Source organism: Artemia franciscana, chromosome 21 (assembly GCF_032884065.1).
Source record: "Artemia franciscana chromosome 21, ASM3288406v1, whole genome shotgun sequence".
Lineage (NCBI taxonomy): Eukaryota > Metazoa > Arthropoda > Branchiopoda > Anostraca > Artemiidae > Artemia > Artemia franciscana.
This window is the reverse complement of record NC_088883.1, coordinates 19,229,234-19,250,780: the sequence shown is the minus strand read 5'-3', so window position 1 is coordinate 19,250,780 and position 21,547 is coordinate 19,229,234. Positions and strand designations below refer to the sequence as shown.

The window sequence follows — 21,547 nt, the reverse complement described above, 5'->3', positions numbered from 1 at the left end:
TCTATCTTTAAGACCTACGTCAAGGGGTCAAGTAGCAGAAATTTCAGGTTAAAAATCTGCATTCATGTTGTGTCTTTTGATTTAGTTAAAAATTTTCCATCAATATTCTCTAAAATTTTCACCCTCTTACACTTGGTCTAAATTCCGTTGTGTTGTAGTTTGGAAAACTACTTGCTGCAGTTAGACGACCCAAGTTATCTTTTGTTTAACAAGAATTATAAACAATAAAAAAAAGTTTTTTCAACTGAAAATAAAGAGCAGCATTAAAACCTAAAATGAATAGAAATTCTTCCGTATATGAAAGGGGCTACCCCCTCTTCAATACCCCGCTCTTTACCTTTACACTAAAGGTAAAGTACTTTTTACTACTTTAAAAAGCTCTCCATTCTAATAAAACGGTTCGTATGTTTCAGGAGTCGTCCTTAAAGAGATGTGACAAAAATTTAAACTTTAGCGTAAAGAGGGGGGTATTGAAGACGAGGCAGCCCTTTCATATACGGAACAATATCTCTTCGTTTTAAGTTTCCATGTTGCTCATTACTTTCAGTCGATAAAACTTGTTTTTCTAAATGCCTATTAAATTTTGAGCATTTTTCAAATACTAACATGAAATCCATCCGCGTAAAATTTCTCCTGGAAAATTCTTCCTGAAGCTTTACTCCCTCAGAAAAATCTCATCATGGAAAATCCACCCCTCCCCCAGGAGACTTTTCCCCTTCGCAAAAAAAAAGAAATTACTTACATTTCCCAATAACAAATATTGAGTGACCAATGGGGAAATTGCGTAACTTAGTGTCTAAAGCCCTTTCTCCGAGGACTACGGGGGATCATCTCATCCCCAAAGACATAGTTATCAGACCTTTCAACAATGCTGAATCAGATAGCTATTTTAAAATTTTGATCATGCGACTCTGGGGGAAAAGGGGCATGGGAGGGGGACTAGTTGCCCTCCAATCATTTTAGTCACTTAATAAGGACACTAAAACTTTTGATATCCGACCAAATAAGCCTTCTGCTGATAACTAGGATCACTGGTTTGATATGATCACCCCTGGGGGAAAATCATATAAAAACGCATCCGTGATATTTCTTCTGGCCAATAACGCAAAATCTTACGTTTTTGTATATAAGAGCAGGAAATCTCTACAGTAGGGTTCTCTGATATGCTTAATTTTTCTTTATCAGTATAAAAACTTCACTTAAATGACTCTTATAACCAGGAAAATGTCCCAAGGCGCTGATCAAGGGCCCCTATCAAATTTGTTTCGCTAAGCTATAGCAGTAAGATTGTTGTTGTTGTTGTAAAACAAAATGCTCTGCTTTTGCCCTCTGTGTCACGAAAAAATATAAACACATTTAATGTAGAAGCAACACTGCCATGATTTTTTTGCTGGGGGGTTTCTCCCCACAATTTATCTAGGAAAATTGCACCGGAAACTTTCCTTGTCATGGAAAACTCTTCCAGCGGAAATCCCCCCCGTACAAAAACCTAACCAGAAAAAAAGGTCCTTAAAAATACTAATACTAAAATTAGTAATACTAATACTAAAACAATGGGCAAATTGAGTAGCCTACAGCCCTTTCTTCAGAGACTATGAAAACCAAAAGTAACAACGAATTGACAAATATGAATACTTAACTTATTCATTCTTGAAGAAATTGCTCAAATTTCGGCGGTGGATCGTGATCTCTTGGAGTAATAGGAAAAAACATAATGAGTTAAAAATTACCTTAGTCAGCGGTAACATAGACAGGATTTTCATATAATCATATAGAGGGCACAAAACCATGATTGAAAAAAAAAAGTCCGACAAGGGATTTGAACCCTTGACTTTATGATTAAGAGATTCAGGATCTACCGACAAAACTAACAGGGATAGTAATACAATTTAATCTATTGATTGTTCTAGCAGCATAATTGTGTAACTTACAGCACTTTCCCCAGGGCCTATGGGGGTCATGTCATCACCAAAAGTGTAGTTAATGGACCTTTCAACAATGCTAAACAAAATGGCGACTCAAAATTTTGAGCAGATGACTACTTTGGATTAATGAAAGGGGGGGGGTTGTTAGTTACCCTCCAATATATTTGGTCAATTAAAAAGGACCTAGAAATTTTTATTTCCATTTGAATGATTCTCTGCCAATCTTATAAGACCATTGGTTCGGTACACCCCTTGAAAAAAGAATTAAAGAAAATAAACACGTATCCGTGATCTTTCTTCTGGTAAAAAAATACAAATTCTACATTTTGTACATAAAGAGCTTGAATTTTATGGTGTGACTTAAGATTCTTTGACTTTTAGGGGGGCTTCCCCCCTTTTTTGAAAAATCAGGTAAATTTTCTCAGACCCATAAATTTTCATGGGTAACACTAAACTTAATGAATTTTATATACTTGGAATCACCTTAGTAAGCCGATCCTTCCGATGTATGTATTGATATCAAGATTTCGTTTTGTAGTTTCGGCGGTACTTACTTGTTAGTTAGAACACACGCGCTAAATTGCATCGCGAACATGGGACAAGAAACTGGTCAAGCAACTTCTTTATACGAGAAAATTTGTTTTGGCTCGGTTGATAACACATTGTAGGTATATTTTATTTAAGTATTTAGTTGGTATTTTGGTTAAGTTAGAATAGGTTTGTTCGGTTGCGTATTTAATATATGCTGTGCTTTTTCCCCACCTCTACTCCAAATGCCGGAATTTCGGGGTAAGTACACTGGACCAAGTGATCTTCACAAGAACAATACATTTTTGAAAGAAAGGTATTCTTTCTGGAGACGGGCAAAGTGACTTCGGAACTTTGCATTGGTAGTGTTTACAGTTTTATAATTAATAGAAAAGTTTTTCCACAATTAATGAGAGATAGTCAGCCACCTCTTTAGACTCCATGAAACTTACCAAATGACATAAGAGTTAAATCGTCATCTAATTAAAAATGCTCTATAAGGTTTAAGAATTCCTTTTAAAACAGAAGATTGGGTCACAGCAAAATCGAACTTTTTAACCCGACCCCAGTCGGTCCCAAGTCCTTGCTGAAAAGGAAGGAGGGAACGCATCATCTACGAATAAACAAGTATTCTCAAAAATATTGTGTCCGCTACAGCGTCTGCAGTTCTAAGCGACGGGATCCCACTCCCTGGAATAGCGGCGAGATCGACAAGTAGGAAAACTATTCCCAGTGAAATACTCAATTCAATTCAACTCAACTTTTTCTTTATTCAACTCAAAAAATACACAAACAATATTATGCCCCAACAAAGAGCAGAGCTCGTAAGGCTGGGACAGTGCAAAAATATAAGAGAAAACATCAACATCTCATCGTAATAATGATTTCAAAGTATAATACGGTAGAAGACACACAAAATAGAAAAAAACTCATAAAAGATAAGTAAATATATAAATATCGGGCAGGAGGGGCGTGGGAGACCGTCCTGGACACAGGGACACAAAAACAAACACACAAATAAGAAGATCAAATAATTTAAATTTAAAATTTAAATTTCCATCATCAATGGTGAATAATCAAAATTTTAGCAAACAATCTTTAATATTTGCTTTTTTAAATTTAGCTGAGATTTTTGGGATGGATCAAACAGAATTTTATCATTCAGCTTATGATTGTTAGCAATGAAGGGTATTTGGTATCTAATCGAAAACTTTGACCTTTCAGAGCTTACAAAAGGAATTTGATACATCCTAGACCTCCGACAATCCGAACGAGGAAGTAAGATTAACAGAGATTTGTCATAGAAATAATTTTTAGAATTTTGGATTTGAAAATGCCATATGGAAGCATTTAATATTCATATATCATTTATATCTAACAAATTTAAGAAGAGGAATAATGTTTTAGTTTCCGAAACATTTTCAACTTTTGGAGGTCGATGTAAGAAATTTCCAAGTATTCTTATTGCCCTATTTTGTAGTACCTGCAAGGGTTTTATATGCTTCCAAAATGTATTAAGATATACAACTGAGCAATAATTCAAATAAGAAGTAATTAGAGAGTGGTAAATTATTTTTAAAATGGTAAAAGGAAAAATATTCTTCACACGGTACATCGACCCAATATTTTGAGCAAGTTTTAATCTTAAATACTCAATATGATTATGAAATGACAAAAGGGGATCAAGAAAAACTCCTAAATAACGATATGATTGGACCGTACAAATTTTTTGATCACCAACCTGTAGCTCCTCACAAAAAATCTCTCGAGTGGAACGTTTTGAACGACCAAAAACCATAAAATTAGTTTTCTTAAAATTCGGTACTAGTTTATTAGAAACAAACCATCGATTAATTGAAGTAACACTTATAGTCAGATTTTCAATCAATGTCAATGAATTCCTAGCTTTAACTGTTATAGCTGTATCATCTGCAAATAGAACTGCATGGCTAATATTCTCATGCAAACCTCGGGGAAGATGATTAATATAGATCAAAAATAAAAGTGGACCTAATACTGAGCCTTGGGGGACACCAATATCAGTAAGACTTTTTAAATAGTCATTTTTCCACCGACATTTACTGTGATTTTGCGTCCGCATAGGTATAATTTGATAATTTGCAATCCTTTCCCTCTTATGCCGGAATTTATCATTTTGTCAAGAAGAATTTCATGATTTAAAGTGTCAAATGCTTTTCTTATATATCATAGAAAACAGTAGCCACATGGAAATCATCATCTAAACAATCATTTATTTCTAATAAAAGAGCTGCAACTGCTTGTTCTGTCGAACGGTTTGCCCTAAATCCAAATTGATATTTGGTAAAGAAATTTATTTTATCTAAATAGCTAGAAATCCTTTCTTTTAAAATTTTTTCAAACACTTCAGATAATGGCGATAAAATTGCAATTGGACGATATTTACTTACATCAGATTTATCGCCTTGTTTATACAACGGAATTACTCGGGAAATTTTCCATCTACTAGGAAATATACCTGAATTGATACTCAAATTGAAAATGGGGATAAGTGGTTCAAAAATAATTCCGGTAATACTCTTTAACAAATTTGTTGATAATTCATCATGTCCCACTGAATTACCATTTTTATATTTTTGATAATCTTATGAAATTCAGCAAAACTAACAGGGACCAGAAATATGCTCGTATATTCATTGGGAGGTAAATATTCTTTATGCGACCTGTAAGGGGACAAGTCTATTCCTGCTGAAACAATCGCTTGACCAATACCAGCAAAATAATCACTAAACATATTAGCAACATGTTGCGGTTCTCTAGCTTCTACACCATTTGTATTAGTTAATACCTCAGGATGTGATAGCTGTTTATTTTTTCCAATTTTCTCCTTAAAATAATATGAAAAAACTTCGTTTTCTTAAAGAGTTAAAGAGGCTGCGTCCCAAAGTCGAACCTTAAAACGTACAGGAATTAGGAGAGGCTGCCGCCCCCTAAATCCCCCGCTTTTAAAGACTTTTGTACAGGTTTTTTTGTTGTGGGGGGGCTGCCCTGCCGCCCCCCTGACCCCCGCTCTTGGCTTCGGAAAGGCCCTCTTTTAATTAACAAAACAAAAAACCTGTACAAAAGAGTGTTTAAAAGCGGGGGGTTTGGGGGGCGGCAGCCCCCCAACTGCCTCTCCTAATTCCTGTACGTTTTAAGGTTCAACTTTGTGACGCAGCCTCTTTAACTCTTAAGAAAACGAAGTTTTTTTCATATTATTTCTGTACGTTTTTCTACAATCCATGGTGGATGTAAATTAATAATTCCTGTACTCCTCGTACAGGAATTGGGACTGCCTCTCCTAATTCCTGTACCTTTTAAGGTTCGACAATGGGACGCAGCCTCTTTAACTCTTTAAGAAAACGAAATTTTTTCATATTTTGTGGAAAAAAAAACCGCCCGATAAGGGACTTGAACCCTTAACCTTATAAGTCCCACGCTCTACCGACTGAGCTAACCACCTGCATGTGTGTAAATATAACTTTTAAATACCTTTTAAAAATTTCAAATTAACATGGGCTCTTATGGAGAAATGAGTTAATTAAGTGGCTAATGCGTGGTTTCTGGAAAACAGGGAAGGAGTTATCGGATCGAGCTGAAATTTCGCGGATAAGCTCCTGGGCCGTAGGGGACCTTAACTTGTGAATTTCAGCCCGATCGGACAACGTTAAAGGGGGGGGGGGGTGGGATTGGGGGGTCGAAACTTTCGGGGGGTTAAGATTTTCCTACGAAACTTTCAAGGAAACTTACTCGGAGAACTCCGCATCGAATGAGTCTTCGTACACCCAGATCCGATCTCGGCTGTGACCTGTAGGCGTGGCAGAAAAAAAAGAATATGAAAATTAAGTGGCTATGCGTGGTTTCTGGAAAACAGGGAAGGAGTTATCGGATCGAGCTGAAATTTCGCGGATAAGCTCCTGGGCCCTAGGGGACCTTAACTTGTGAATTTCAGCCCGATCGGACAACGTTAAAGGGGGGCTGGGGTTGGTCGGTCGAAACTTTCGGCCAGATTTTCCCCATGAAGGAAAAGTCGGAGGGGGATGAAATTTGGCTGGTTTCTTAGTTGGAGCTCGGGCTACGAAATGCGTCCCTCCCCATCCCTCTGCGACCACTGGAACCGAAGATCGCTTAACATTGTCGTGGTTCGCCTCTTTATAAAGGCACGAGTGTGCCTCCTTGATGAAATTCCAAGTTTTTCGAGGAGAATCAGAATTTTTATATGAATTTTCATAATACACTCTTTCATTTTCCCTAAGAATCCTTACTAACAGATTCTTATAGTTTTTAAAACGTATTACATTTATTTCAGCGGGATACTTCATTTTAATTTTATATAAGCGATTTTTTTCATTAATAGATCTCAAAAGCGATGCATTTACCCATGGTTTTCCTGGTGTATGCCTCTTTCCTTTCAGATTTCTATACGGGCAAAATTTATCAAGCTTCTCAGTCAATATATTATAAAAGTTATCTAAGGATTGATCCGGATCCATTTCATCAGTTACTGAACTCCACCCTACATCACCGAAAAAAACTTCTTTCAATTTTAACAAATTTCTTTCCCCAAAGTCTCTTCGCTTTGTTGACTTTTCATTATGCGGGAAATATCGCAAAAAAATCAGCCATAAGTATGCAGTAATCAGATGAATCATCAGGAATGACATATGTACTAACAGCACTTTCAGGTGAAAAAATATTATCACTTAGTGAATATGACGTATCAGTTATTCTGGATGGTACAAGACATACAGGATATAATCCATGAGATAGCGGACATTCTAAAAACTTCAGTGTTACTATCCAGTCTATTCTGATTAGAAGAAACAAGGTTCATTAAGTCAATATTAAAATCTCCCATAACTAGATAAGAAGTATTAAGACTAGCTAATTTATCCGTGAATTTTTCAGAACAATTTCTAAACTCCATCTGACTAGCTGACGGACTACGGTAAATAACTGCGATTAGAATCTTTTCATTATTTGGAAAAAAACATTCGACAACACAAGATTCAAATAACATTTCAATATTCATCGGCAAAAATTCTAGTCTTGCACGGGCTGGTATGCAACTTTTAATTGAGACACCAAGACCACCTTTCTTTTGCATACTCCTTTCAACATGAAACAATTGATAACCATCAACATGAATACTTTCAATTGAAAATTCATCTAAAAAAGTTTCGGATAAACCGAATATGTCCGTATCTGATGTCGATAGAAAAGTGTCAATTGTATCCCTTGCAGTCCTCCAGCCCCGGCAATTCCAAAACGATATCCTCCTTGTTCTAGAATTTTTCTTTGTCAATCCATTCAAAAATAAATATTGATAAAAAATAAATAAATAAGGACAATTCCAGCACTTGTAGTTGAAATGTCACGTCTGTGAACCAAGACAAGTGGTAATGACAATACAAATCGATCTCTACAAAACAGAAACCCTTTGTTAAAGACAAAACTGAATGAAGGATATGAAGAAACTATATCAGTCCATGACCCCAACAGTTTTTACTTGATCCTAAATTCTGGGCCGCATGATAGAAGCGGCGATTAAAAAGTTTCCAGTACGATTGATTGCTGGATAAAGAAATCTCTTCTCGCATGGGAACTAGTGAGCCAGAGAAAAAGGCACGACTATGACTCAAAGGATAACTTTCCAATACATCCGTCATTTATGCACACGTACCAAGGCACTTGAGTCACTGACATGGGCTCATTTTGCATCGATCTGGAGATTACAAAGCAGAAATGCCCCAAGTGCAGCACAAAGTCTGGAAATGATAGTAAAGTTGTAGCCACAAAGATGCTTCTGTAGTTGACCGTGTGGAAGAGACAATCCCTAAAAAGAATGTTAGACACTGCGAAACAATAAATTATAGCAATGAAAAAAGACTTCTGCATGAAATCACAGAATAAGTTCGCAAGTGTGACGGACTATGATAAGATCCTATCTCCCTATGGAAGCATCTTGGCTATGCCCCAATAAATCAGAGAAAAATTTTTTGTCTCACAAAAGACAATAAAGTCAATTAAGACCAGGGGATAGTCATCAAACGCATCAACCACATTAAAAGAAAAGCTATGAAATAAACAGGTTAAAACTAACTTACGTCCTGATTGCCAACGATTCTGGGAAGAATAGAACCTTCAAAGATAGAACTGGAAAGAAGTGAAAAGAATCATTTCAAAGACCTGCTTCATACAAACATAGGTGGGCAACGTGCAACGAAAACGTGGCCACCAATACTAGAAAAACAAACATAGGAAACGAAATGCCACCGAAATTAGCTTCAAAAATACGCTGTTGTAGCAAAGCAGCTAGATTCTCTGTTTAGACTGGTATGGGGAAGACTCTCCTATCTGAATGGAAGGTGCTAGTGGTAATCCTAGCATTCAAAACAGGATAAATATGAGTCCTACAGCTACCGGGAAGTAATACTTATGATGACGGCTACAAAGTATTCATGGAAATTTTGCTCAACAGGTTCCAGGCAGCAAAAGTTACCGTGATATATGAAAACCAGTGCTCACTTCAAAGACGGAGAGGACTCACTGACCAGATCCGCAATCTTTATCTTATTCTCTAACAGTGCGAACGACATGGCTCCCTCCCATGATTGGCATGTTTTAGGATTTCGTTCTTACTTTCGACTTTGGAAACCTCGAAAACTTATGGTAGATAATAGTTTAAAATTATACCGGTTTGATTTGTATAGCTGCTAAACGCCTGCTATGAGCATTGTAAGCCGACTGCAATAGTGCTGGGAGACGAAACTGAGCTCTTCGATGTGGAATGGTGTAAAGCAGGAATGCATATTGTCTTCCTTTTCAGTTACTTTATAGACTGAAAGCTAGAAAGAGCGCCCTCTTGTTTTTACGGTGTCGTTATTGGTCTGTATATCAAGGTGTCTGACCTAATACGCGGATAAAATTGTCGCCCTTCCTGCTGATCCAGCAACTGCCCAAGCAATTTGAATTGTGTATTTTTCTCGACTTCTGGGTGAGAAGATCAACAAGGTCAAAACTAAAGTCATTGTCCTAAATATACGGTTGGATCACCGGTTTGTAATATACGAGAATTAGAAAAAAAACTCAGTATGTTAACTTACATCGGCTTACTTTTTGACTCTCATTGGGCTGTGATCTTGACATACAGAACTGAATGAACGAATCCCAAACCATCGTCTCACGCATCCACCGCCATTTGGAGAAGCGGGGAGAGATTAGCATGAAGACTAGTCGTAGACTACTGCTGCCAAAGAAAAATCCCCAGGACCCGATAATCCGACAGTCTCAAGCGCTATTGTACATTGCAACACGACTATACATGGTGTAGACATGATGTACGCTGTTGAAGTACACTGTGCCCACCACCATGACTGTCAAACAAAGAAGACTCCGCTGTCTCTGCCATGTCCTCTGAATATTCGGTGACTGTATAATCAAGCAAGTGCTTCTACTGCTTTTTTTCAGATTGGCGTAAGCGACCAGGTGGTCAATTGAAGAATCGACGAGGAACTGTCAGTTACAACTTCGATCCTATTGTTGAATTTCAAAAGTTTGGCAGAAAATGGGACAGCTTTGCCAAAGAGCTGGAATAAGATCACGATAGATGGGAGTCTTCTGAACACTGGGTAGTGCCTGCACCTGGCACGCAAAAAGCAAAAGTAAATAAACAGACTAATAACATTAGAAAATTAAAATATTCTTTGTTCAGATAATACCGCCTTTGGCATCTAGTGCTTACGCAAATAACAACTGGTTAAAAAATTAACCAATAATAAAAAATCCTGTTAGACAACTTCTGGTCCAGTCAGACGACAGGCATAGACAAAACCTTAAAGAATACTCTTATCTTTTGTCATGGCTGGAAAAAATATATTGCCGCCTTCCCTTAAAAACTGAAGTCTAAGTCCTCTTACCCCCCCCCCCCCCAACCAAATCTGTTCATAATATTTAGAACGTATGCAATATCTATTGTAGAAAATGCTTACGTGTCCTTAGGCTTCGGTACCCCTTTAGTATCTTTTTTTTTTAGAAGAACTCTTTATTAACTACTAATTACAAAAACTATAAATACATACAACCGCCCTGGGGAAGGCTCAAAGAGCCTGATGTTGGACTATATCTGTTCATAATATTTAGAACATATGCAATATCTATTGCAGAAAATGCTTACGTGTCTTTAGGCTTCGGTATACCTTGTATTACACGATTGTTTTGCTACCAATGTTTGGCTGGGAGTTACAGACACTCCTAATTATATAAGGCAAAATTCAGCATTTACCGTCAAAGATTACCAACTATCTTTGCTTTAGGCATCAACATTAATTAATGAAGCAGTACAAGCCAGGGAAGCCATAAAAAGTATTTGAAAGCCTTACCAGTCAAGAACACAGGAATTGAGAAGAAAAATCCAGCAATAGCACAAACACGTGTGATGGCTGAGTCCCGAAGAAACTTACTTGTTCTGAAAAATAAAATCAACGAGGTAAAAATAAAGTGAAAAGAAACGAAAAACTAACACATAATATAGAAAAATTGCACTATATGCATGGGGCACGTTCATAGAAGGTAATTTGGGGGGGGGGACCTGTCAAATGACTGAAACAGGTGAATTGCTTAAAAACTAACAGCAAAGTCCGTGGGAATTGAGATGACATTCATAAAAAAGAAGAAGAGCTTGCGTTTACTTTTTTGTGAGGACAGAAGGAAATTTCATTTTCCTTATCCCCAATACAAAATTCCGAAGTCACTTTGCCCGTCCCCAGAAGGAATATCTTTCTTCCAAAAATTTATTGTTCTTGTGAAGATCACTTGGTCCAGTGTACTTACTCTGAAAATTTCACGCCGATTGGAGAAAAACAAGGTTTACCCTATTCTAGGCTTTCACGAATCGATTCAAATCGCTTATTTTCAAAATCTTTGTCCCCTAGGTTGTTAAAGCCCAGTGAGTTTGGCCTATTTTGGGCATCACAAATAGACGCAACAGCTGTTCAAAATATTTTGTTTTCATTTAGGTCTACCTGGCCCTGCCTCCATACCCTGTAAATTACAAACTTATCAGAGACAATCAAAAATTTCGATCCATTTTGGAGTAAAATAAACTAATGCTGCCAAGATTAATCCCAAATTTGTTTTCTGCAGAAAACAAATTTGAAGGCTGAAGAAACTTAATAAAGTCATTTTAAAGCTGAAGGGAGAGACGAAACATAAGACCCATTTGTGAACATCCCAGGTCTTTTAGAATTTGGTCTGGAATAAACAAAACAATCAAAGTCAAGTACCTGTGATGAACAGAAGTACATAGATGGTCAGAAAAAAAGGTTTTGGTTCCATTCTCAGTCGATAGAATTTAATTTTCAAATATTTTCAATAGATAAGGGTTTCTTTAACCCAATTGCTTACACAGGTAAGTTTCAAGCTTCCAATGTAAATTGTCGGTCCTTTTTGGACAAATCAATACAAGGCAAAAATGTTTTAGCACCCATATTCCTTTCCTCAAACATAGCTTAATATTTTGAGTCCCCCTGCCCTTCCAGACTACTCCCTGAAGTTTTAAACTCGACCCCCCTAGGTGTTCCGGAAATATTAATGATACTCTATTTTGACAGCCGGTGTGAATATACTGTCGTTTGTTTTACCTTACTAATTCACTTTGAATAGATTCAAGTTTTGTTTGGGCTAATTGTTCGAAAACTTTTAGACAGTTCGGAGACATGCCTTATTCCCCCCCCCCTTTTTGCCTCTAGAGACGAATCAAGAAAGCCCATTGACTCTTCCATTTTGATAACCTGTATACATAATCTTTGTTTTACCTTGCAAATTTACTTCACGTAAATTACATATTCCATAGGAGCTTGTTGAGCAAAACAGTTTTGAGAATCAGGAACAAAATTGTTTTGCCTCTTTCCCTACCCAAGACACAAAACTTGAAATCCTGTTGCCCAGCCCTCCCTCATCCTTTTCCATACAACACCCGAAAGTTTCAACTTCATCAACTGAGCTGTTCCCAAGATTTGACATATATACTATTTCTAAGACATGGATGTACATTGTTTCTTTTGATTCAACCCTGTCCCTGTCCCTGTCCCAAGTCAACATTTGAAGTCCCTTCACCCCATCCCTCTCCAACACTCCCTAAAAGTATCAACTTAATCCCTCAAGATACCATATTGCACATATGCTATTTCAATGAACAGGACACACATAGTGTCCTTTGATCTTTCTCTCCCCTCTTTCCAAATCAAATTTGAGATTCATGACCTTGCCTTCCCCTAAAAAAATTCCTGAATGTTTAAACTTGATCCCAGAAGACATTCCCAACCCGAGACATAGCGAATAGTTTGAATATTCGGGTGCAAAATGTCTTTAGACTTACTCAGGTACCCATGTCGTTTCCAGATCATATACCCTTGTGAAACTCTGGGAATCTTAGCCTAGGGAACGATCCTTAAGAGCTCCGCTACTACTTGCCCCAGGCAATGTGGGGGTTATGCCAACTTCAAAGGCATATTTATTGGGTCTTTCGGCTATTTTGAAAAAAATGGCCACCTCAAAAATTTTGATTCGATGTCTTTTGGGGTCAAGAGGCCCAGGCAGCAAAGACAGCAAGGGAGGGGGCGAGTTGTCCTCCAATCACTTTCGACAAGTGCTTTAACTTCAAATCAAATTAGTCTTCTCGAAAGTTTTGGACAAATAAAATGAGTCTCCTCGAAAGTTTTGGACCCCTCCTTCCATACGAAGTGACCGGGAAAAATAAAATGAAAACTTAGGGTACTTTACTTAGACAAGCCTACTGCGCTGCATCTGATAAAAATAAACAGATTTTCGAATTGTCCGTGGTAACAAAGTGTAAGTAAGGAACGACCCGGCTCAATAGTAACCGAAACTCGAAAAAACGAAATTTTCGTACCAATAGATACATCAAAAGAATTGGTTTTGTATGCTGATTTCAAATGTGTAAGTTTCATCAAGTTTAGTATTACCCATCATAAGTTACGAGCCAGAGAAAAGTTGCCTTTTTGGAAAAAGGGAGAAACACCCCCTAAAAGTCATAGAATCTTAATGAAAATCATACAATCAGATTCAGCGTTTTCGAAAACCCTCTTGAAGAGGTTTCAAGCTCCTATCTGCAGAAATGTGGAATTTTGTGTTTTTTTGCCAGAAAAAAGATCACGGATCCGTGTTCATTTGTTGTTTTTTTCCCAGTGGTGATCGTATTGACCCGATGGTCGTAGAATATCGCAAGATGGCTCATTCGAACAGAAATTAAAAGTTCTAGTGGCCCTTTTAAGTGACCAAATCGAATAACTATGTCTTTGAGGATGACTTAATCTTTCCCAGCCCCGGGGGGAAGGGCTGCAAGTTATGAACTTTGCCCATTGGTTACATATAGTATTGGTTATTGGGAAGTATACAGATGTTTTCACGGGTGATTTTTTTTTCCTGGTGGGGTGAGGGGTCGGGGGGACGGGGTTACGAGGGAGCATCTTTCCATGGAGCAATTTTTCAGGGAAAGAGAATTTTTCCATGAAAGGGCCACCGGATTTCCCAGCATTATTTAAAAAAAAACGATCAAAAATTAAATAAAAAAACAAGTTTTTTCAACTGCAAGTAAGGAGCAACATTAAAAATTAAAACGAACAGAAACTATAACGTATATGAGGGGGTTCGCCCCCTCGTCAATACCTCACTCTTTACGCTTAAGTTTTTTTAGTTCTTTCAAAAGAGCTATTAATTCAAATTAAACAGCCTTTGTGATTCCGCGGTCATTCTTAAAGAATTGGAACAAAATTCGAACTTTAGTGCAAGACATATTGACGAGGGGGCGAACTCCTTATATACGTAATAATTTCTTTTCGTTTTAATGTTGCTCCTTACTTTCAGTTGAAAAAACTTATTTTATTTAATTTATAAAAGGATTTTCTCCAGAATTAGAGTCTTTTACCAATCAGGTAAACTAAGATTATAGGACTATACGAAACAGAGAAGTATAGAAATAATCGTAAAAATCATGTGAAAGGTTTTTGTTCCGTGTCTGTTTCTTATCATACACAAAAACGTTTACATACCATCAAAACTTTAGATGGGTATTAGGATCGGGGATTTTTATATTAGAGCATAAAACCCAAAAGCACTTTCCAGGCCCTAACTTTTCAATTTCCTTGTGAATCCTTTCGGATTTCGGATGAATCTTAGGAAGGAGAGTCACCCTATTGCACGGGAGGCGGAATCGCTTCATTGCCGCAGTGCTCGTTTGATGTCCTCTGTACCCATAGGCCTACTTCTTTAAAGTGAATTGAAATTATATTATCAACAAGATAAGCCGCGTCAAAAACAGTGGGGTCAATTCACGAAAATTTAGGCGTATAATGTTGTTTTCAATATCTAGGGGGGGGAAGGCAAAATTTTCGTTTTTTTAATTTCTTCAATGAAAATATCGAAAAAAATTCGATGAAATATTCCTAAAATAGTTTTTATTCATAATTTAGGGGAGCACGCCCAATCTACACAAATGGTAACGAAAAGATTGCAGATTACTATGCGCAGTGTTTTCTTCCTTAAGTTGGCGGCGATTTTTGCAAAAGAGCATCATTCGGGAATAGGGACCTTTCAGGCAAGTACACACAAATTATATCTGCTGGGGGGGGGGGGTCATAATTCAAACAAACACAAAAAGGCTAAATTGTAAGAAAAATATTAGGAAACATACTATATGAAACATATTAATATAGCCTACAATTAAGAAAAAAGTTGTGCATATCTTGGAATTTTTTATTGGGGAGGAACCAAGGTCCTTCCCTCTCGTGCGTGGTATATATATATATATATATATATATATATATATATATATATATATATATATATATATATATATATATATATATATATATATATATATATATATATATATATATATAGACATACTTTAGAGGATTCATTTATGGAATTATAGACACAGGAGAGGACAATCGGACATGAAATTTTTATTTTCAAACCCAAATTTATGTCTTTTTGAGAAGGATGGCCCTTCGTGCTACTCTGTGGGAGTGATGGACTCCTCTTCATTGCAGGTATACTATTTGAGGATGTACCAAGGTGTGAACTTCATTATCAATATATAATTTTGTATTATTCGAATGTCACGTAGGATACATATATATGTCTTATTGTTGAGTTCAAGAGACAGCACCTACAACCCCTACATATTTTTATGATCACCTAGTTCTAATATCGTAAGAGCAAGTGACCCACAACTTGTAATAAACCAGGGGTTAATTGCATATGCACTAGATTAGTTTCTGTTTATGTACGAAGCTCAATTTATATATTTTTGAGTCTAGTTTCAAATCTGTCGTGAGCAGTGTCTTGTATATTTCTGGACATGGAAAATAAACCATTTTTGTACAACTACTGAATTTGCGTGATTAGCATACGAATGGTTTGCACCATTATGAGCACCATTTGATGGTTCTCACACCATCCAATTTGTGAGTTTTGTGAGCACCATTTGATGAACTAAGCCTGAATTAATTAAAAAGGAATAGTTGTGGGCACCATGCCATGGCTAATTGTAGAAAAAGCCAAGACATACAGTCCAATTGAGTGAGAGGCATTTCTGGCATTAAACCCCCTTATTAGGATTCTATAAAAATTTTGTTTTAATGAAATACCCAAATCTTGGAAAAGGAATATTGGTAGGCTACTTACGTATAATATCGACCACATCCAAGGAGTGAAAGAATCTTACTGACATCTGACAACACAACAACGCGATTCTTACTAACATTTATGCGTTCTGGGCGGCCTGCTTTCTATAATTTTCTGTTGTAGTTTCCATAATTTTGTGACTAAAATATTATACTTTCATCCTTTTTTTTGTATGTTTCATCATGAATAACCTAACTTCACTTCTTGGGCGTGGTCGCTATAATGCGTAAGCGCCGGAATATTTATTACAAGAAAAACGACTATCTGTCTTGGCTTTTTCTCCAAATAGCCATGACTTGATGGCAATAGGTTTTTTTTCCTTGTCATTCCTAAGTATAGCAAAAAGGTTTCCACTTATTATTATGCCTATCTAAGTCCAAAGACCGTAACACATGCGCCAAAAGAGTAGCATTTCTCCGGACATGGGGTAAAAATAGGGCTCCTTCGTTGTTATTCACTTCCAAGGAAAAATTCTTGGCTCTTGTATTCACCCGAGTAAAGTCAATCTATTTTTCTTTTCATTCTCACGATATGTTTTTGGCCATCAAAACAGCATCTTATTGGAACTTAAAACACTATTTTGAAAATCGGTACACATCCTTTCTGTTGTGACTATGAGTAGCTCTAATTAAGAAAAGAAAAGGGCGTCCTATCTATATGGAGTGACATTTTTTGGAAAGGTGTCCATTTTAGATGCAAGCGTTAGGTATTGCCAAGGAGCAAATATATCAAGAAGTACCACAACGGAAGGGTGCCCACTCCCAGCCCCTGGTGTAAATCCTAGAGCGCCACTTGTTTCACGGTGAGCGGTGCACACGGTTGCTGAAAATAGGAGGCCCCTCAACCATAAGACCATATGCGGCCCAATTTGCATCAGCAGTAATGATCTAGTATCAAAACTTGACAATCATAGCGAAACTATCTATGCTACCACGCATGTCATCAGTAAATAACGGAAATTATTCCATAACAGTCTGGTTGTCAGTAGCACCTAATTCATGACCCAAGAAAATAACTACAATGCCATTTGAATAATAGGTATCATGAAACGCGAGACTACTTATGGCTTGGTCGGTATTATTTCAAAAGTAAACAGTTCGCTTGCGGTTCAATAATAACAATGAAAAAATCATATACTGTGTCATAACTATCGCTGTACATCAAGAAGCGGAAAAGGAATCAGATTTTTGTCAACAATTTTTCTGACAAATTCCGTTCTGATTTTTTTTTTTTTTTTTTTTTTTTCCAGTCTTGACACAGAAGATTATAATCATTAGACTAGGTTCAAGCAGACGCAAAACTCACATGGCAGGTTTCTCTATTCTCAGTATTGATGTAGTAATTTAAATCTACTGTTAAGCTACTACCTAACACTCACCTGAATGCAGTTGAGCTGTGATGCAGTTGATCTTAAACAACATAATTCAACAGGAGAGTGAAAAAGAGAAGAAAATATGACACATTTTTTTATGTAATTTTTTTTAACAATTAAACAATATTTTTGACAATTTAAAAAAAATTTATAACAATTTTTTTTTAATATGACACAATTTTTTTTTTTAATATATACAGAGCAGCCAAGATTTGACCAAGAAAATTCTATAAAAGCAAAAAACCTGATTTTCTCACACGTACAGTTGGTGGATGCGTCAAGGCCAAATCGCAAATTGCCCGATTAAAAACAAACCGTCCCATGAACGCTGGTTTACAGCTCCCAACGTCACACATAGGCTTGGTTTTGTATCAAATTAAATAAAATAAAAACATTTAACTGAAAGCAAGAAATGACATTAAAACTTAAACGAATAGAAATTATTCCGTATATGAAAGGACTGTCCCCTCCTCAACGCCCCGCTCTTTCTTACAACTTTACTTTTTAAAATAATGGAAACTTTAGCGTAGAGAGCGGGGCTTTGAGGAGGGAGCAACCCCTTTTTTATAAGGAATAATTTCTGTTCGTTTTTAGTTTTAATGTCGCTCCTTACTTTCAGTTGAAAAAACTTTTTTTTAAATTTAATTTCTGAGCATTTTTGAATTAATGCATATTTCGATTTTGGCTCACCACACTAATAATTAAAACAAAATATAACATTTTTTTTTTGGCTAAAAGGCTTTCTCATAGTTTTAATCGGACGATTTTGATAAAAAAAAAGGGGTGGAGGACGAGGCCTAGTTGCCCTCCAACTTTTGGGTACTTAAAAAGAGAACTAGAGCTTTTTCTTTATTTAGGAACGTTTTTATTAGTAATAAATATACATAACTTACGAATTAACTTCCGTAAGGAACTTCTATATTTGTATATTTTTAAAATGTATATGAAGGGGTTCGCCCCTTCGTCAATAACTCGCTCTTTACACTAAAGCTTGAATCTTGTCCCAATTCTTTAATAATGACACCTGAATCACAAACACCATAGAATAAACAGTTGAACTTTCTAAAAATACTTCAGTGTAAAGAGCGAGGTACTGACGACGAGACGAAACCCCTTGTATACGTAATAATTTCTATTCCTTTAACTTTTAATGCTACTCCTTACTTACAGCTAAAAGACTTTTTTATTTATATATTTTCTCATTGTTTTTTTAAACAATGCTAGAAAATCCTGCGCCCTCTTCATGAAAATTCTCTTGCCTCGTGATAAGTTCCTCTATGGAAAGATTCTCCTACGAAAGTCGTCCCCAGAGACATAGTTATTGGGTTTTTCGACTATGCTGAACAAACTTATTAACTCAAAATTTTGATCCAGTGACTTTGGAAATAATACGAGCGTGGGAGGGGGCCTAGGTGCCCTCTAATTTTTGTTCACTTACAAAGCGCACTAGAACTTTTAATTTCCGTCAGAATGTGCCCTCTCACGATATTCTAGGACCACTGGGTCGATACAATCACCCATGGGTAAAAAACAACAAAAAAACAAAAAACACGCATCCGTGATGTCTTCTGGCAAAAATACAAAATTCCACATTTTCTAGATAGGAGCTTGAAAGTTCTACAGTAGGGTTATCTGATGGTGTGATTTCCGTGAAGATTCTATAGCTTTTATGGTATGTTTCCTCTATTTTCTAAAATAAGGCAAATTTTCTCAGGTTCGTAACTTTTCATGGGTAACTAAACTTGAAACTTGATTTAAATTCGTAACTAAACTTGATGAAACTTATATATTTAAAATTAACATAAAAATGCGATTCTTCTGATATAACTGTTCGCATCAAAATTCCGTTTTTAGAATTTCAGTTAACATTGAGCCGGGTCACTCACTATAGTTCGTTCCCACGACCTGTTTGGTCCGGCTTTCAAGTGCATTTGCTGCCTCAGAGGGATGAATCAAGAGCTTCAGTGATCCCTTGGGAAGATGTTTTGAAATAACTATCTCTACCCTTTCCCTACCCCTCCAATGGACACTTACCGTTGATGACATTTTATAATCTTTTTGTTACATAACTGGAACCTTGAAAAAAAGATGAACTGCTCAAATGAGGCAAAAGAAAAGTATTTTGAGCCTCTTGAGTATTTGAGCTCAATCTTGATTTATAGGATATTATAGATCTGAAAATTAATTTCTTAAATTTAGGAAAACGTCTTGCTATGGCTTAAAATTCTTTTGAAATAATATGAATTGTATTTTCAAAACTAGGGCCAATTAAAAAAGAGAAAGAAAACCCAAAATTAAGGTAAAGCTTTTTTGGCCAAATTTACATGGTTCTTAGACACGTCGTCTATGCAATCTTTTAAGTCCTAGAAATGAGGAAAGGGCAGGTACGGTACTTGATAATAACTTCCCTTGGTATCTTTTAGGCGATGGATTCACTTCTGAAAGCTTCATTCACCAAACTAAGTTTTTTTTTCAAGATGGCAAGAAGCCCCTCATCTACAACTTTTACCGTATTCCGGACTTGAATCCCTCCGAAATATTTCTCTTACTTCTAAATGGGTTGTAAAAAAGAAACAAAAGAACTACTGACCCCTCCCCTAAAAAAATAAGAAATAATTCTCAAATAAGTCTTAAAATGCAGATTAAATAACACTTAACCCCACCGACAAAAACCTTGGGTATAGCCCTGCCATCAATGCTAATGAAGAAACTGCACACAAATATTATAAAGCATGACATGTAAGACTTTTTTTTAGGTCCTAAGTTGCACTTAAGAGGGTGTTATTCTAATTCCTGTTGACTTCTTAAAAAAAAAAAAAAAAAAAAAAAAAAAAAAAAAAAAAAAAAAAAAAAAAAAAAAAAAAAAAAAAACTATGAAACCTGAGCCAGACGATACGAATAGCAGCAAATCAAACCCAGTTGAGATCTAGCAACATGAATTGTGACACTATTAGATTTGAATCTCTCAGTTCAAGTGAGTCTACTTGATTTAGGCATAGGCCTAAATCCATCAGAAATTAACCGATCCCTCCAAACCGCATAGAGGTGGTGCAACCGCATGCGCGAAGATAGGGGAGGAAGGTAGGCAGTGCACTAAGAAGACCAGTGTCACTATGTATAGAAATATCCTTAGAATCGGATGTAGCTCACTCTATATATAGAAAAAAAGCTATTCATATGGTTTAAACCAATTCGATAAGAGTAGGGCTTCATTTGCCACTTGTTTCGTCCAAGTGGGCGATTGAGCAAAAAACCAAATTTCAATTCCTACTTCTTGCAACAACAGAATACAAGTTTTTTGTTACGCAGTAGGTTTTTAAATTGTAACATTACGAAACAAAACTATTTTGTCGTCAAGGAAAGCATTTGGGCGTCCACGGTTTTTTCTTGGAATTTAGCAACCAGACAAGAAGCATAATCCTACATGGTTTAGATAAATTCTTGTCAAGATAGCATTAAGATAACATAAAAGTCAACGTCCTAAAAAATGTGTTTCAAAACTAAGCGTCATAAACAGTAAAAAAGTAGAGGTAGCTATTTTTCCTCTTTCTTGCGTACCACTGTTAGTAGTGAAAATCCATATTTCCAACCAAATTTTAGGGGCAGAAACGAATTCTTTTATGAAGTGAAAATAGCGACAAAGACCATCCTGCCTTTCCATAACAAACATATACACAGTTAAAACAATAGGAAAAATCTTTTCAAGACAGTGGAAATCAAATCTGTGAATATTTCGGCCCTATGTCCAAGGGCCGTCTTCAGCATAATACGAGAAAGAGAGAAAAAAAAATATGTATATATAAATAAACTTACATTAAAATGCGAAAATCAAAACTAATAATGTTAAAAACTTTTTTAACACTGGCAAAAAAGATTGAAGTGAGTGAGAGTTCTCACTTCAATCTTTTTGCCAGTCCTGGTTGAACTTCGTTGAAGTAAGGATGCTAGGGCTGTTTTAAAAAAGTTTTTAACATTATTAGTTTTAATTTTCGCA

General features: G+C 36.4%; 1 protein-coding gene and 1 long non-coding RNA gene across 4 annotated transcripts in view; one reads left to right on the top strand and one right to left on the bottom strand.

The window, feature by feature from the left end:
- The window catches only part of LOC136040600 (uncharacterized), a 64,868-nt gene extending 49,896 nt beyond the window's left edge, over nucleotides 1-14,972 (top strand). Inside the window, exon 3 of the long non-coding RNA XR_010620823.1 lies at nucleotides 14,963-14,972. This is a non-coding gene — a long non-coding RNA (uncharacterized LOC136040600). The remainder of the gene's footprint in view (nucleotides 1-14,962) is intronic.
- Nucleotides 1-21,547, bottom strand: part of LOC136040599 (uncharacterized) — a 95,923-nt gene that overhangs the window by 11,087 nt on the left and 63,289 nt on the right. For all 3 annotated transcript variants that reach the window (XM_065724858.1, XM_065724859.1, XM_065724857.1), the window contains exon 3: nucleotides 10,853-10,938. In XM_065724858.1, the coding sequence (XP_065580930.1) occupies nucleotides 10,853-10,938 (86 nt within the window). The remainder of the gene's footprint in view (nucleotides 1-10,852; nucleotides 10,939-21,547) is intronic.